The sequence below is a fragment of the Equus przewalskii genome, chromosome 7 (assembly GCF_037783145.1).
Source record: "Equus przewalskii isolate Varuska chromosome 7, EquPr2, whole genome shotgun sequence".
NCBI classification, from domain to species: Eukaryota; Metazoa; Chordata; class Mammalia; order Perissodactyla; family Equidae; genus Equus; species Equus przewalskii.
This window is the reverse complement of record NC_091837.1, coordinates 47,368,543-47,387,373: the sequence shown is the minus strand read 5'-3', so window position 1 is coordinate 47,387,373 and position 18,831 is coordinate 47,368,543. Positions and strand designations below refer to the sequence as shown.

Genomic DNA, 18,831 nt, shown 5'->3' with positions numbered 1-18,831 from the left:
TTTGGCCTGGCGTATTGTTCCCACTCCAATTAAGGTTATTTCCCCGCTTTCTCTTAACACATATAGATAAGTTTGATATGTTACCTCTTTTAGTTTAAAGTGCATCTGCTCTCTGATTTCTCTACTATGGGATGGCTTCTGATCTTCTCTTAAATCCAAATTTATTCATTATACACAGGTGCCAGTATCTAACTACTTCATCTTCTGACTAAGGCATGTTGGGCATTTACATTTTGAAATACATGGAATTTTTCATTATGAATTTCTTTTTACTTCTCCTTTATAAAACTACTTGGGCATTCTATTGACTTTTAGACATTGTACATGTCGGCAAGTCATTTCATCTATCAGTTTTGTTTTAGGAGCAGAGAAGAGGAATTCTAAAATATTTATCATAAAAAGAGGGCATTGGATCTGACAGACAAGAGCCCCTGCTCTAGAAAGCTTCCCTTCTAGCCGCCAAGTTGTTCCAGAGACCAGTTCTTCCTGAAATTCAGGACAGGGATCCTGGAGTTGGGGAGCTGGATTTCTGCCTTCTCACACCAGAGAGGCAAATACTACAGATCACGTCATGCCAGCACTGCCCGGGGGGTGGCCCAGAGCCCCACAGGCAGCTATTGAGAGAAGTGAAAGGGCGGCCAGTTAGAGCAGGACTCCCCTTGACTGGACACAACACAGAGCGGAGGACAGCTCACTCAAAGAGCTGTGATGCCTGGGCCATGCACAGCTGAGACCGAGGCCACTACAGAAGCAGCAGACTTCAGATTGCTCAGCTTTCCTTTGATGGCACCCATCAAGACCAGCGTGTGCTCAGTGGCAGCTCTGCTCCGCATTGCCCCACACTAAGCACTGGGCCACCTGGCTGCACCAAAGGGAAGAGGCTGACAGGCCAGGAGGTTCTGTTAGCTGCTCATGAGGAGCAGAGTGTCAATTCAGGGGGCACTCCAGAGCGCCTCAACTGGGTCAAGAGATGCACCTACTGTGTCACTATGGAAGGAGTGATATGGAATCCTGACTTTCAGAGCTCCTAAATGACACTGCCCCTGGGCTGCACTTGCCGACTAGCTAATAAAAGGGAGCTGATATGCCTATAAAATCTCATGGATCCCACATCACTCCAGAACCTCAGGAAGGCCAAAACACCTGACGAGCAAGTCCACCCATCTCTACTATCTCAGCCCCATCACACAGACAGGAAGCCATGTAAACAACTTCCCTACAACATTAGTGCTGGATAAAGGGGTGGAAGGATGCTGCAGGAGCACTGAGGAGTCACACCACCCTTTCATGGAGATCTGAGCTGTGTCTTGAATGACAAGCCAGAACTAGTTAGATGATGCAATATACTCCAACACGACTGGGCCGAAGAGGCAGGAGGCAGGCAGGGAAGCAGACAAGCCAGATCACAGGACATCCTATGCCAAGAGAGGACCTCGGACTTCATCCTGTAGAAGACTGGGAGCCACAAAGGGTCTAAAGTTCCGGGTGACACATTCCCTAAAGATGGATCTCTCTGGGGATTTATCGAGTAGCCTCTGGGTGTCAGAGTGTGGTTTGCATATTTCTGGTGACTCACCCCAAGATGGCTGTAGTAGCACATAGGTAAATTTCTCTTATTGTCTAAGTTGCAGAAGAGCCGTAGTACAGTGTAGTGGTTAAACACACAGATTCTGGAGCCAGACAGCCACTTAACGTGAAACCTTGGGCAGGTCATTCAATGTCACTGTGCCTCCCCTCCTCCCCCCATAAGACAGAAGTAACAAGAGCACTCCCTTACAGAGCTGTGGGGAGGATTAAACAAGGATTAACATTCAAGAGTGCTGGTGTGTGACCTGGCACACAGTTTTACCATTTTTACCATTATGTGCTTATTTTGATGTGTATTAGGAAAAGCAAGTCACCTAAACAAGTGATTTCACAGACAGCACAGCTTTGGACAAGACAAGGTGTTAAAGTGACCCTTCCTGAGGCACATTTAAAGATGATAAGTAAGCAACACCTCCTTGAAGGCAAGAGCTGCTTCTCCCTTTTGTGTCCTGCACATGGCAGACACTCTCTAGGGCCTTTCTCTGTAATAACGGTCAGTTTCCCTGTAAGACAGGAGTAATATATATATTTCCTGTGTTCTGAAATTCTTGAGCAAGAAGGAAGAGATGGAGAAAGCAACCTCAGCTAGGGAAAGGGCTGAGATGGCAAACCATCAACCACCTTCACACCTGGAGAAAAGCCCTCCCTCAATCCTCAAATGAGAGATCAGGGAGTCACGACCCTCTCTCCTTACACAGCAAAGTGATGAACGGTTTTACGTAAAAACATGTTTTTGTAACTCTGTATGGTGACAGACGCTAACCAGACTTATTGCGGTGATCATTTCACAATACATACAAAGATCCAATCATTATGTTGTACGCCTGAAACTAATATAATGTTCTACGTCAATTATACCTCAATAAAAAAAAGAAACACAGGTGCAAAGTCACTTGTTCAGAAATTGGAATGCATTTCTCCCCATAATAAAAAGACTTTAAAGTGATGCCTAGATCCCCACGTTAGCCCACAACGGCCTCTTCAATCCCAAACTGGACCTACGTGACTGGCTGAACAACATACCCCGAATTTAGGGAACAGAGTAAGTGGTGGAAAAGGTATAAAAGAGATGAATTCTTCACCGGCATCCCAACCCTCTCACGGAGTAGAGCGGGCACTAGGCAAAGTTTTGAAACAACAGAGAAATTCATCTGTGCTACACAGCCATCTACTTTCTGTACTTCTACACTCTCTCCTCCTCAAGTTCTATTTAGCCTTAGCCTCTTCAAAGTCCCACTGCTGTTGCTGCGTAAGGAGGAGAGTTACCCTGGCAAAGGAGAAGGGGGTGTGAAAAATGGTATTTTAGGAGCTAAAACAGCCTGTGCAGGAGGCCATGACCGCTGAAATGTGATGATGTGTTTTGGGATCTACAAGTGGTTTTGTGTAACTAGAACAAAAAGTGCTCTATGCCTCAATATTCTCTCTCTTCCTTTTTTGCCTTATCTTCATTGCAACTTCATTCCACCTGGTAGAGCTCCTCTCAAAGAGGGTAGGTAACGAAGGTAACTCACTGAACTACTTGTTAATACAGCACGCATAACTCAGAGCACACAGACTCTTAAGGTTCGAGTCTTTAACTATGTGTGTTTGTACACAGACACACCCCCCCCCACAGTATGCGTATTCACTTTTTTCCTGATAATTTCCTATACAAACTCTCCCATTATTCTACAGACAGTTGCATTTTTGAAAGAATCCCAATTAAGACAAATATATCTATAATGAATATTTAATTGGGAGCTTTTCAGACAGTGCAATAGTTGGGGGGAAAAAATGAGCCTTTTTACAAACACACCACCAAGGAGGATGGAAAAAGGCAACAGATGAGTTTCCTATCTCTCCTGCCCGTTTCCTCACACCATTTCTGCTTTTCATCCCTTCTCCTTTTCTTGCATTTCTGCCTCCACGGACTCTCTATAGACTCCAGCAGCAAGGCACAGACACGCTGCTGTCTGGGAGCAGCCAAATCATGCAGAAAACACAGGTGGCCTGAAACTCCTGTCCTCTGAAGCATCCGACACAGTCTGGGGCACGGAAGAGGCTCAGACATCTACTGGCCTAGGCCTCTTACACACGCCTTTTGAGTTTTTCCAGGGGGAACTATGGTTTGTACCAGAGGTCAATAAACTTCTTCTGTAAGGGGCCAGAGAGTAAATAATTTAGGCTTTGCCAGCCTACGGTCTCTGTCACAGCTATTCATTTCTGCTATTGTATTGTACAAGCAGCCACAGAAAATACATAATCAAATGAGAGTGGCTGTGTCCCAATTAAACTTTATTTACAAAAGCAGTCAGCAGGCCAGATTTGGCCCACCGGCGATAAATTGCAATCCCTGGATTATACTGAGCCATCTCTATGATAAGACTGACTCTATAATCAACATGCTCATAAATAAAGCCACATGTCATATGGCTTTGTCATATGTGCTGTAAACTGTTAAACAATTTAAAATCCACACATTCATTTTAAAAATACACAAATTACTTACCCTGAATCTTTCTTGCTTTTTGTTTTTAATACATTTTTGCCACTTTTATAATTTTAAATAACATGGAAAAGAAAAATATCACAATTCATAACACCAACTATTACTAGTTCTTTATTATATTCATGCATATTGATCCTCAATGAACATTCATTATCATCACTATATGCTTCTTATTTTAGTTGACAATGACTAAAAATGACTTTTTAATAAGATTTACAGCCAGAAATTGGTGGTGGTGTTGGCAGGGGTAAGAATTATGGAAGTCTTAAGGTTAGAAAGAAGGCCAGTTGTTCAAGCAGGAGACGGAGATGGTGCCCTCCAGGGAGGAGGGAGAGCAAACGTCAGGCCTGTGGAAACTGGAACTGCAAAGCTCGTTTTGGCCAAGAGCTCCAGATGTCTCCCGTCTTCCTCACAGTTCAGTGTGCTTCACCTCTCCGGCTAGTTCTCTGATTAAAAAGCAAAGTAATATTGCAAGCCCCAAAGAGAAAAAGATGGTGACATTAGGACACTGAGGTCCTAAGGAGGCAAAAGTTAATTATGGATGTGAGGGCCACACCGTGGGGGACAATAGTCATCGTGAACAGAGAGCTGACTAGACACCTAGCAGCAAAGTCACCCTGAAAAGCAGCACTGACTCATAGGAAACTTGGACCAACCAGTGGATCTGAGAAGAAAATAACAAGTGTAGAATAAGCCATCAAACTTGACAACCTAATAATACTGATCAGCTTGCAGTTCTCAACCCTCTTCTTGAGATGCCATTTCACATCTCCATGTGGCGTTTTCACTGTTTCCTCTCCCAGATTTCCATTTCTACCTCACCGCCTCTCACATCCTCCTTCTCCCTCTTCCCCTCACCCCCCAACGCCTTCTCCTTCAACTCACTGACTTCTACCCCATCTTGATGCTCAGGCATCATTTCCTCCACAAAATCTTCCTCCAGGCTGGGCTATAAGTTGCTTCTCTCCACTCCTACTGACTACAGAGGGCCACACATACATCTCCCAGACTCCCTCCCACTGTCAATCTTACCTACACCACAACATCTAAAAATTTAGTGCCTGTCTTGTGCACATAACCACAGCCTACCACATCCTGTGCCTGAATACCCAAAGGTCTGAGTGTGTGTCATGCATGCAAACATCAGTTAAGAGTGAGAATGAATGAGAGTGTATGAGTGTGTGTGTGTGTGTGTGTATGTGTATGTATGTGTGTGTGTGTGTGTGTGTGTGTAGGAGGAAGAGTGAACACTGCTGGATTAGAGCACCGAACCCTAAGACCAAGATCAGGAATTTGATTTCAGGTGGTGAGTATCACGAACTTACAAAGTTATGTCCTTGGATTCAGAGCAGAGAGGCCACAAAGCAGCACCAATCTGTTCCAACCTCTGGGAACACATCTCCAAGTACCTGACAGTGGCTCAATGCCAACAAGGGGGCAGCTTGTTACATCATTACTATAGTTACAATGGAAATCACAGCTATATTTTGAAATTCCAACTATGGCATGTCTTATAGCTCAAAAGAAAGCCGCTACTGTGCATATATTTCTAATCCCTATATGTATGATATGTGAATTATACAATCCAGACTTTCCACTAATTCAGAATGGCCTTCATAATAATCCGTTTCTATGAGGTAATCATTTCTCAGTAAGTAGCTATTGATGAAACTTCTGCCATCCCAGTAATATGGCATGAGAAAATGATTTTCTGGCTTTAATAAAAAATGTTATTGTTATGCTAGATACAAGATATGTTTCTATTGCTAAACTGTAACAATAAGATTCTGGAAGGTCTACTCGTGGGGGAAGGGTGGTCCTCTGTGACAAAACAATCCTAAGAAAGGAGATAACCAAATTGCTGTCGCTCTCTCTTCCGTAGATAAACTGAGCCAGAGGTATTCTCTAATACTTACAACAAAGTTACTGCTGAGTTTTCCAGTAGGCCATTCAACTTTGGAACAGGAAGCATCCAAAAGCATAAGAGGATCTAAATCTTTCAAATGTAGTATGTGAGGCTAACTTTAAATATAAAAGCTACCTGCATACAGGACGTTTTGTCTTCTAAGCAAACTACGTCAAGAAGAAAGCACAAGAGTGGTGAACACATCAGGTACAAAAGCTAGCTAGTGTTTACTGAGCGCTTACATTGTAACAGCTACCATGGATTATTTCTTTTAATTCTAGCAACTACACTATGATTGTGCTACTCCCATTTTATAGGCAAGGAAGCAAATTTCAAGAAACCAAAGTCAGTAGGTACTAAAAGTGGCATAACCAGGACTGGAATGCTGGTTGCAGACTCTGGTCCACAAGCACACCTCTAGACAACCGCGCTTTCCAAAACACGGATCAGAAGCACATTTCGGGAGACGAGAAGAAGGCAATGACTTTCCACATCACAAACACATCAGATGGAGCAAGGGAAAGCTGACAGGATAATGTTACTACTGTCCACCTCTTAAAAAAGTTTTTTAAGTTGCTGGAAAATGAGGTTGCAGGGAAAATTACAAAAAAAAAAAATAATAAATTTAATGGGACAGGCAGGTATAACGAAAAGAGTCCTTAATTTACACCCCCAGTGCTTATGTCCTGCTCCATGCTAAACCCTGAGACTCAAGTCTCTCATTATGAAGTGTCACGATGAAACACACCTCACTCTTTTGTTGTCACAGAATAGTGAGAATATAAGGGAATGCGCCTACCTAGCACTGTGCTTGGCAAAGAACACATACCACAATATTTTGTTTCCTTCTTTATCTTCAGTTCTAATTTCAAAACACAAGCAGATAGCTCTTATCTACACAATGTAAATCCTCTCTGGACACGCCCCCCACCCCCAACACACTCACCCACAGAGAAACACCTTTCAAGATGCATCTCTCTGCTGTTGCTGTGAGAAAATGAGTTTTCCTATGACCCATAACCTGCCCTTTAATAACAATGCATAAAATTGCCTAGATAAGGCAAAAATACTGTTATTTCATGCTTTCAAATACAGGAACCACAAGGTAGTATTTAAGTACACTAAAGCAGTTCAGAAGAAAAAAACATTAACATAAGTAACAAAATATTTCAAAGCAAGAAGTATTGACACGCAAGCACCATATCTTGATCAACAACTAAAGAGAGTAAACCTGACTCTAAGACTTTCTACAGGCCTCTCTCATACAACACAAACTGGTAGTCTAAAAAAAGTCAGAGCACAGTATACGAAATATTCAGATGCTGGGGTTTTTTTTTTTTTGCCTCATGAAATATATTCTCAGAAGGCTACAAAAACTACCCGAGAGAGTTTGCAGGACAAGCAAATCTTTTAAATCTATCCTCCATTAAAAGCCTTGATGAAACTCTGGCTTGAAATCAGACTTGTATGCTTTAAAAATAAAATGTTCTGAGTAAAGCTAAGAAGTTTTCATTTTTCGATTTAAAAAAAACTGATTTAAAAGTAAAATTTCTTCAGTGAAAAGTTTATAGTTGTGAGATATTTGCTGTGCCATTAAGATGTGGAAGCTCCAACCAGCAGAAACCACCATTCTTTGAGGTCTGAAAACTTTGGGCATCCTATCTCCCTCTCTCTCATTTTCTTAAGACTGTGGCTCTCCATCATAGCAGCACATCAGACTTCTTCTTCCTAACCAAACCAGGGGGCCCAAGAAAGTGTGAAGCACATGGCCCTTAAGCATCTATAGAGAAGCTAGTAATTAACATCCCGGAGTCTTGTCCACACTCAAAGGGCAAATCACAAACTTCTTCCTAAACGAGAAAGCAGATGCTTCTGGGCCCCAATGAAACTGAAGGCTCCTCCCACACCCACAAGAAAGTTCCCAGTTTCAGTTCTTTCACTTCATTTTTAAAAAGACGAATGAAACATAATTAACTGAACACACGTGTTCTTCCTTCCACTCTTGCATATACTTAAAAATCCCTCCATTTCCTTCTTCCTTTCAGTTAGAGAAATCCATAGTAAATATGTTTGCTTGAAAAGAACTAGAAGCTAATTTTCAGGACTGAGTTTTAGAAGACAGGCAGACAGGGGGTAAGTGAGCAGAGTTAGGTTGAGTTTTTCAAATTCCTGCACGGCAAGGCGATTATGCATATCTGTTTTCAAACAATAAAAGCGTCCGGAATGCACAATGATGCAAAGTAATACGAGGAACAAGAAACAGGCACGAGCCAGCTGGTGTGCTCCGTGTCACAAAGGCTGCTCTGGCAGCACGCGAGCCGGAGTGACACCACTACAAGTCCAAGGCTCGCTGCTGCCTCAGATCGCATCCGGCCCCAGGTCCCCAAGCCCGGCTCCGGACCTGGCGGCGGGAGGGCGACCCCTGAGCGGGGAGCGGAAAATCCCCGGGCGCCTCTCAAAGGGGGAGGCCGCGGAGAAAGTGAGGGAGAGGGAGAGACGTGGGCGCTCCAGGAGGACGCGTGGCGGGTCCCACGGAGGGAAAGGACAACCGCGCGGGGGTGGGGGTGGAAAGCGGCGATGTGGCAAAGGCGCAGAAGCGCCGGCTGCAGCTCAGGCCGAGGGAGGCGACATGGGGACCGGGGACGGGGCCAGGGATTAGTGACCGATGGGAGGGGGAGGGCCAGCTGCATAGTGAAGCGCAGGTGCTGGACCCGAGGCGCGCGTGGCCGGGGCGGGGGAGCAGGGGGCATGGGTCACCTGTATTGTTTGAAAAGCTGGTCCGACTCCCTGAAGCCGTTGTTGAGCAGCATGTTGATGCCGGCCAGGGCCAGCTCCGCGTCCTGCAGGGGCGCCGCCGCCGCCGCCGCCGCCGCGTCTCCGTCATCCCGCCGCCGCGGCCGCTGCTGCTCCGAGCCGGCCATGGGCGCGCGAGGCTCTGCGCAGGGCCGAGGCGAGGTCGGGGGCAGCTGCTGCGGCCCGGCGCGCGCCCGGAGCCCGCCGCTACCTGTCCGGAGCGCCGCGGGGCGGGCGGCGGGGCGGGGCGGGGCGGGGAGGGAGGAGCCGCGACCGGCTGCGGCGCGGGGGATGTGCGCGCCGAGGCCGCCGCCCGCCGCCGCCGCGGGGGATTACTCAGCAGCCGCCCGCCGCTCCTCCCGCTCCCTCCGAGACACGCGGCTCGCGCGGGCACCGAAGCGAATCCGTTTCCGGGTGTCTCTAACCCCGCGGAGCCGGGGCCCGAGCGGCCGCCGCCCCCGCTTCCTGCAGCCCCAGCGCCCGGTCCCTGTGGGTGCCCTCACCGCGCCCCTCGGCCAGCCGTCCAGGGCCAGCGCGGATACGCGCGAGGCCACGAGCCCCGGACCTTGACCCTCTCCTCCAAAAGGGCCGGACCCGGAGCCTCGGGGAAGCCAGAGAGGGCAAGCGGGTTGAAAAGGGCACGGGGAACTCCTCCTGGGAAGCAGCAAGAGCGCGCGGCTAGAGAGCAGGTGGCCGCAGCCAGCGCGCGGCGCTTTCGCCACGAGAGCCTGAAACCCCACGCGGCCAGCACCCGCGACCCCCAACTTCATCCCGATCCTGGGGCCGCCCACTAGCCGGTGGCAGCCAATCCCCTGGGAGGTGGGCGGCGGGTCCGGGTCCTCCGGTACCTGCCGGACCGCAGCCCAGAGCCTAGCGCCGAGAAGCTGGACCGGAGAGCTCCTGGATCCGGCATCCACCCCCTCTGGCCCGCCACCAACATTTGCGCGATAGGGCAAGAGGTCAGATGGAGGCCCATATGGTATACACCTGAATATTTAAGAGTTATAAATTAAGCTGTTGAAGTGAGTTCTAGTCTTAGGCTGGCAATTATACTTTGATATCAATGAAATAGAAAAATAAGTGAAAGCTATGGTTTTCATATGACCAAATATCAGCAAAATGTCAGAGATGACTAAATTTAGTCATTATTGGGGTATGTCTGACCTGGTGATATCTGGGTGGGTAATATATTATGTAGACAAACAATTCATGAATCATTTTTATTTTTCCGTAAATTTACTTTTCTTGCATTGTGTTTTAACAAAATCACTAAATATGTTGTTACATTCAAGATTATGTTTTTAATATCAAACCACCTTTCTTAAATCATTGTAGCTTTTAGAGTGTAGTTTATTAATTTCAATTTGGAGAAACGTTGCTCTGCAAAGCATTTACCGCTGACATTGTCTTTAAAGGTAGAGCGATATTCAGGTTTCGAGATAACCCATGAATTTTAAATGTCACGTCCACCGTAGTAATAGGATCAATATGATAAGTTATCACAGAAAAATTACAAAATAATACAATTTCATCATATAAGTTGCTATCACTTGTTTTGTGATTTGTGCCATCCCTTACACAAATATCTAAATCCATACAGTATCCCCAACATCCATATATACAAATTTAAGTAATGTGAATTGCTGTCACTCCTTAGCTGTCATGGGTAACTATTAAAATACCATTTAATTCTTGAGTACATCTGAAGTCACAAATTGGAACCCCAAAAGAAGAAAATGGATGGTTCTCACCCCTGAGAAACAATACTCTGTAATGCAGGAATCACTGCATTCATGCGTTCTGAGAAGGATCTGACAAGTTGACCAATTTTCCTATCCAAACACTCTTGGATTTAAAGCACTGTTAGTCTCAAGCGTCAGCAGTGCTACAGACCTTCATGGCATTCAGAAGCTGTAACTTGTTTTTAGGAGATTGAGCAAGAAATGAGTAGCATTTCTTTGGGGTCTGCACAGTGTTAATCGTGAGAATGGATATGGAAGGTTATAAGTTCCACTGAGCCAGCATTAAGTGCCAGATCCCGAGTGACAGAGGTGCCCATGTGTTCTTTAGTGAATTTATGTGTGTGTATGTTTTGATGAGCAGAGCCCTCTAACGCAGGTCTTAGATTCTGTACTGGCCATGTGGCTCACGTGGGCTCTTGCCAGAGAGGGGCCCCTGTCCACATGTTACCAGTGACGAGAGCTGACAACATGCCCAGGGCTTACAAGCTGGGTGAACTTTGGGTCTGTGAAACCATCCACCCCCAAATCCCTGAAACAGTCTAGTCAACGAGGGAGTGAAACCAGAGAGCAATACCAAAGTTAGCGGAGAGCCGGTACTCCCACAACTGAAGAAGGCAAACAGGCACAGTTCTCTGTGTCCCTCTTACTGGGGAGAGGGAAAAATGTCAAGGAATTGATGGCACCCTAGGCATTGTTAACAAGTTGTTCCTGGGGCCCCGCAGCTGAGGATGGGGGGAGCAGGGAGCAAAATCAAACCAATCTTTGTGGGGCTAGTTCTGTCTCAAGAACTTAGCACAATTGGTTACGCAGACTTAGTGAAATTTAACTGTTGAATGATTGGGTCAAGGTCCAGTGCAACTGCCCACCACCCCATAATAGGCAGGGAAGGGGTAATATGGATAGAGGATAAGTCTGCCATGTAATATACACCAGCTAGGTGCCAAATTGGATTTAACCAGATACCAAAATAATTAGATTAGCAGCAGCATCATGAAGGGACATTTTCAAATATTTGCTCTGTGATAAGGGATACAAAGAGGATTCAAAATGGGCCCCACAATCATGAAGAGAGACAACATATGGACCAGTAGTGATACTTGTGGCAGCTGTAGTTGGCACTGACACCTACCCAAGGTTCACCTAGCAGGTGGGGAATTAAGGCTGATTGTGTTTTCTTCACTAGATAATAATGTAGATAATGACATATTTAAGAGGTCATGGTGTATTGTACCTGCAAAAGAAAGGAAAATCTAGATTGCTAACACGTTAGAGCACCATATACTTGAAGTTGTGAGATTCTCAGCACCCTCCTGCAGAACTCATGCAGTCTTCAGGGTGCTTGGCTTCAGCCTAATAGGATTTACCCAAGTGTTTCCTTTGGAAGGAGGGGGAAAAAAAAGAACAGAAATCTCTCAAGTGGAAGAAAGAACTATTTCCTTTCTACACACCACCTCTTGTGGGTGTTGTCAGTATTTTGTGGTTCTTCATGAGATTTCATTATGAAGATGAAATTCCAAGTCCAAATGCTCAGTGAAACGGTTTAGATATGTGTATTACCTTTTATACAGTAGGTATTTTTGTAGATTAAGATGTCCAGTTGCAAGTAACAGAAAAACCTGACCCACATTGGCTCAGAAAAGCAAATTTATTGATTCGTGAAGAGGGTTTCCCATAATGAGGCTGTACTGAGGCTGCAACACTGTGACTGGGTCCCAGTTTCTCCACCTCTCCGTATGCCACTTTGGTGCTTGGTAGCTCTATTCTCAGACAAGCCTTCCTCTCTTGGTCCCCAAATAGCTGGAAGCTCGTGGGGTGAACTTCTTGCCCCTTCACATTCAGTAGGAAGGCATTGCTTCTCCAATGCTTAATCAAAAATCCCCTACTTGAATCTCATTGGCTTTGATTGGCCTGACTTTGGCTAGTGCTCATTCTTGAACGGATCAATGTGGTTAGGAGGGGTGGCTCATTGTGACTGGATTAAGCCAATCAGAGCCTGCTCCAGGATCGGGAGGTGGAGCCAATTCCACCCAAACTCCATGGCTGGGAAATCCCAAGTCTATTAGGAAAAGGGAGGTAGGGTATGGATGTCAGAGAGACAACTAACAAACATCCCCTACCCCTGTCTTCCCAAACATGTTTTGAGTTTTGGGAATTACATTTTAAACGCATTTAAAGAATATCCTGCCTTAAGAAAATCTTGTTGTGTGTGCTTAGGCTCTATTAAAATTTTTTAGTAATACTAATAACCACGCCATAATGTGCCTTTTTGTAAATCTACTCTACCAGTTGAAATAAATACAGGTTCCAAGAATGTCTGGAATTCTGAAAAGGAAGAGGGCAGGGAAATTAGTGTCACTCCATTTTCATGTTACACTAGCTTTGCTATCAAACTCAGCCCTTTTACTCTTCTGAAGGTGATGGAAGATTTCAGTTACTGCTTTTAATTAGAAGGCAAATCAGGTTAAGGGTTAATAGGTAAAACTGTACAGCTGGTTCCTTCATTTGTGCTCACAAGTGGGACACTAGCTGGCCTCCAAGGAGGGGAGCACATAGCAGACCTGCAAGGGGTCCACCTGGCTGTCTCTCCAGCAGGATGGATGTCTCCAATGGGACACTCATGCTGCCCTGGAGACCACAGCGGTGACCACGGAGCAGGACAATGCCCTTTTCAGATTGGATACCTCCTCCTGTGCTTTTCCCCAAACCAAACACCCAGTGGGCACACTGTAGGTTTGATCATTGTTCTGCTGCTGTATAGATTCAGGGAAAGACTGGGGATGAAGGCATTGTGTCCCTCTTCCCATTGTTTTCCTCCCCTGGGGAGCTCAAGCAGTGAGGCCTCCTGCTCAAGTCCTTGATGGGGTGTGTCTGTGAGGGGGAGTACAGCTCTCTCTTGGGCTTCAGAGGGTCTCTCACTCTCTGTCTCTCTCCCTCCCATCCCTTTTGCCTTTCTTCCTGCATCCCTGGCCTTTAACCTGTCTCCTTGCTTTTCATTGATACCTGCTGTTCCTCAGATCTACCACCTGTCGCTCCTCCTTACAGAAGTAATGGTGTCTCCCTCTCCCCTGGTCCCTTTTCACGATTTGCACGTTTTGCAGCCTCTGGCGAATGTCCATGACTTCTCTGTCCACTGACTCTGGCTCTGTAGAGGGAGAGGTTGTCTCTGGTTTCAAGGTCTGGGTCTGCTGAGCCCCTAGGGAGGGCAGCAGAGGAGCTCTGGTGCAGAGGATGAGGGAGGGGAGAGGTGTCAAGGGTACGGGAGCTTCCATGCAGTGGGTTTTCTCCTGGAGTGTCTAAAACCAAACGTATCTTACCACTATGATTAAGTTCTATCTGGAATCCCCATTTTTATCTAAATAAGAAAATTATTTTACTTCTTTTCATGTAACTTTACCTTATTTCTTACTAACAATCCTGGGCTTATTATGCTAAGATATTATTAAACCTTTCCTACTTTAACTGACAACGAATGGTGTGTCCCAGTTCGTCTAACCACTAGGCTCCTCCCCTGACTGTAGGAGGAAGGAGATGTGCCTCTCTGTTCACCTAACCACATGCGTGAATCTATTTTGGGTGGAAGCAGCAGCAGCGTTGGCATTGGCTTCTCAGAGTGGATGTGTTTCCAAATCTTTACAGGTAGTCAGACGGTCTAGAGCATGCAGTAGGTACTCAAACCTATTCGTAAGCTGCATGGTGAGGGTGAGCGCCAAAGGAGTGATTTGGTAGTGCCGGGGGAGGGAGATGGGGCCAGGAGTCTAATCATAGATTCTGATTCTGGTTCTGCAATGCACTAACTAACTTTGTGACCTGGGCAATTTTACTTAACCTTTTTGAGCCTGAGCTTCCTCATTTTTAATATGAAGATAATCAGTACCTACAAGGCAAGTAAATGAAATAGTGGGCATGTGAAAGTGCTTCGTAAGCTCTAGTAGCAAGATATTATCTGAATCCATGCAATTAGTTTTCTAATATTTATAATAGCCAGTGTGTCTTTCTATTCATATATTTACTTGTCAATAATATTATCTTGAAACATCCAGCCACAAGAAAATCTGTGTAAATAAACAGATGTATCATATGGAAATGATTAATTTAAACCATTTCTAACATAAGCAATACATGTTTGATATTATTAATATAGCCTGAGGAAGAAGTGCAGATTTTCTTCAGAATGTATAAAAAATATCTAGGTTTTAGAATTCTTCATTTGGATTTGAATTGTTTCTGCTTTAATAATCCATTAACATGTTTTGACACTGCCTGAAGGGTTGGACAAGGAAATCAATAGTATTTGGTATGAAGATTTTTAAAGTGCTTCTTCTATGTCCTGTGTGTGTAACACGTTTTGCACTCAGGTTTTCGATGATCTTTGCAAGGAGAGATACATTGCTCATATAGAATAGTGCCTTAGTCATAAATCACGTGTGTTTTGCTCTGAGGTTAAGTTAGAAATTGAGGTGTCCCAACCCAGCCCTCAGCACCAGTGAATTCCCTGTAGTAACTTAACGAATTAGTTGAAGAAAAAGTTTTCTCTCACTGCAGGTAATGCACACAGCTATCACCTATGCAAATGCGTGGACGTCCTGGAGCTGAGTGTGCCCACTCTCTGGTTTTTCATGGGGCACCCACGGAGTGTTCCCACGGTGTCAGAACAGGGGGTAAGAGCTGGCGATATTTAGACAGAGCCCTCTCATTACTGCGGATGAAAACTGTAGCCAGATACACCTTCATAGTACAATATAGGAAGTATCATAGTAGAGGTTGGTATGAAGTTTGTCAGAATCCGTGTAATTCCTAGATTTATTCCTTAAATGATTGTAACAAATGTATTCCTTATGAACTGATACTCACCTATTTTCTATTAATTTGTCTATTCTTTACACCTTCAGAGTTAGCATATGGGCCACACAAGAACCCCAGTCTCACTAATTTATAGCGAGTCCTTGATTTTGGAGCCCCCATTAGTCATCAAAGGGAGCTAATCACTATTTCTGATCACTTTGACATCTGTCTTCTAAAGAATCTCCATCACAACTGAAGCTATTTAAAATAAAGTGAATACAATTTTGAAGACAATTCCAGAAGAGGAATTCAAAAGATGAAAAAAATATCATAAAACAGAAAGCATTTGTAGTCTCCCAAGATATGTAAAGGAGGAAATATCCGCTACAGTTTATAAAATCGTGTATTTGTTTTAAAAGATTCTATTGAACAGGTTTGCTTCCCTAAGGAAGGTACGGAGACGCACACAGACATGTTAAAAATTCATCTTGAAAATGTTCTAAAATTAGATAGTGGTGATGGTTGCACAACGCTGTAAATATATTAAAAACTATTGGATTGTGCAATGTAAATGATGACTCTTTCAATATGTAAATCATACCTCTTTAAAACTTCATTTTTTAAAAAAATCATTCTAAACCACAGGGTTTAGAGTGTACATAACAGTGGGAGAAGGGAGTTCATCACTAGATTCTTTGATTTCATATATCTGGGGAAGAAAAAAAATAGTTTATTATGAAAAACATCTCATCTTAAAGAGTGCCCATCAATCAGGAATGGCTGTTGGCTGCCATCACTACATGCCTGGTGCTGTGTTAAGACTTTACACACGTTATTCCTTTTAATTCTCAAAGTAACCCTGTGAGGTGGGCTTTATCCCAAGTTTACAGATGTGAACATAAACAAAAAGAAGTTGGATAATTTTCCCAAGGGCTTGGAGCCAGTAGGGGTTAAAGTAGGTTTAAACATGGATCTTATTGCACACATTGAGTAAGTCCTGGTTGTTAGAGTAAAATCTAGGACTTTCTGGAGGCCTAACTGAGGAGGTACACACACACATACACACTCACACACATGCACACCCTTATGAGTTTCATGTGATCTTCTTTTCCTAAAAGTACAAATATCACTTATGTTTAGAAGGTATTTTGAAGACAGGCAAAGATATGATCTCGTATATGATCTGATTCACTTAAACTGGGGTGGAGCCCAAGCATCTGCATTTTACCGAGAACCCCAGGTGAGTCTGATGTCAGCAAACCCAAAAAAGTCCTAAAACAGTTGTCTAGACAGCAACTGCTGGAAATCAGAGTGGCTATTATTCATCTTTGTGTCCATTGGCCTGATTTCGTACTCTTAGTGTATGTTTCAGAAACATTGCATGAATAAATGAGTGAAAGCATAACTTAATATATGATTGTGATGGTAAATCATTTTTATATCCTCGGATATGAAAAGTTGTATTATAAACTTAGAGTAAAGGTGTGTATTTAGACCTTTAAAACAAAAGCATGTCATGTAATATCTTAGGAAATTGCATGCATTCCATTGGCTAGTGATTTATTTATAGCTGGAGTTAAAAGAAACTCTATACAGAGGGTAGCCAGCCAGAAGAAGACAGGCCCTCATTAAGGAGGGTAAAGGATGTGGACACTAAGAAATCACTTAAATCCTAACTCTTGACTTTTATTTTTAAATGTGGTTGTAAAGAAGACTCAGAACATTCAGCTGTGTCATGGCTAAAAATGTACACTTTTTCACTTCTTCTCACTCTCTTCACCCTGCCATCTCCTCTGAGACAAAAACAGTGAAAACAAGGGGATATTGTGAGATGACAGGGGAAAATGAGAATGCAATTTATATCCACGCATAGGGAACTGGATGCCCAGATACCACAGGGACTAGTTTCTTCATCCAAAACCAGGCCAAAGAACAACAGGTTTCTGGGCTCAGGAGCATCTTATTTCCTTACCCTCTGAAAGGAAACAGCTTCCAGTGGGCGGGCCCCTCACCTCTGCCTACAAGCAAGGTTAGTTTCCACACCCTCATCCCACCATACTTGCCTGGGGACCTAAAATGGCCTTGTATAAATAAAAAATGCTTTCATTCATCTAGGCTTAAGATAGTGATTCTATTGTTTTCCTTCGTTCAATTAAGTAATTCAAACAATTTTTAACATTATTTGCCTGTAAGGACTCTTTTTCATACACATGCCATGCGAATGGTTATAGGTACACTAATGGTTCACGCCAAGAATGATACATTATATAAATTGCAAGTTATCCTAGATGTTGTCCAAGATGACTCAATTACCAGATACATCAGAAAGATGAGCATATTTTGCCTATAACATGGGCCCATTCAGTTCAGCAGTACCTTTTTTAAGGACCTACTATGTGCCAGCTACTGTACTCTAGGTGCTGTTGGAAAACAAAGCTGAAGAAGATACAAGCCCTGAGACTCTTCTAGTCTAGTGGATGAGACAGACACACCCACAGACACTCTGGTATAAAATGGTTGTAAGATAGAGGTATATGCTGTGCACTAAGGGAGCACAGAGGAGGGGCATTAGTCCATCTGGGGGTTCGTAGAAGGCTTCCTGTGACAGATTGGATAATTGAGCCGAGTCTGGAAGAGAGAGGTAGGAGACGTATCGCAGGCAGAGGGACCAGCATGAGCAATGGCATGGACATATGAAGCAGCAGAAATCTTCAAACAGTGCACTTGATCCAGAGTGTAGAGTATGAGGCAGTAAATGGCAAGGGATGAGGCTGGGGAGCGGGGTAGGAGTCAGGGCACGAGGACTCTCTGGGCCTTGCTAAGGAGCGTCCAGGCAATGAGGAGTCAGGAGGGAATTGAGACATGGGCATGACATGGTCAGATTGGTGGGTAGGTGGAAGGCTCACCTGATCTAATATGAAGGGCTAGTTTAATGCAAAGAAGACTAGAAACTTTCCAGAGACAATTGCAGAAAACCAGAGCACTTGCTGCTCCCTAGTGTGTGAAATTGTCAGTTCTCTTTCTGTTGCAAGTGACCAAACCCTCCTCAAAGGGGCTTAAATGGAAAAGGTGCAACCTGAGGGTGGATCTCAGACATCTGCAGGGCTGGATACATGTGTCCACTCAGTGACACCAGGACAGCTGGGCCTTTTTCTCTCCTGTGGTGGGAGAGCAGGTAACAGGAACACTCTTCATTCTGTAGGACAGTCCTGTACATTGCAAGAGTCTAGCAGTCCTGCCTCCAGGGCCAAAAGCATCTCCCAAGCGTTGTAACAACCCAGAAATCTTCATACATTAAAAAGAAAGAAAGAAAAAGTCTTGAGAGTGGTACTAATCCCAATCTTGAGCTGTCGCTGTACGGTGAGAGCAATTCAAGGCCCTTGTTTGCCAGATTTGAGTTTTCTCCACCACCGCCAGCCCTTATAACTCTAAACGGCTGCTGGTCAAGTGAATCTCCCTTCACTCCATGAGCTAGTAACCAACATTAGAGATCTTCTCATGTTGTAGTCTCTAAATCTAGATCCCACTCCCCA

At 44.5% G+C, this 18,831-nt stretch overlaps 1 protein-coding gene across 2 annotated transcripts in view; it reads right to left on the bottom strand.

Moving 5' to 3' along the window:
- Window positions 1-9,015, bottom strand: part of TTC39C (tetratricopeptide repeat domain 39C) — a 105,131-nt gene extending 96,116 nt beyond the window's left edge. Inside the window, exon 1 of one of the 2 annotated variants that reach the window (XM_070629810.1) lies at window positions 8,739-9,015. In XM_070629810.1, coding sequence (XP_070485911.1) covers window positions 8,739-8,902 — 164 coding nt within the window. In that variant the 5' untranslated portion in view covers window positions 8,903-9,015. The remainder of the gene's footprint in view (window positions 1-8,738) is intronic. The other variant, XM_070629811.1, reaches the window with a different exon arrangement.
- Between the last annotated feature and the right edge of the window lie 9,816 nt (window positions 9,016-18,831).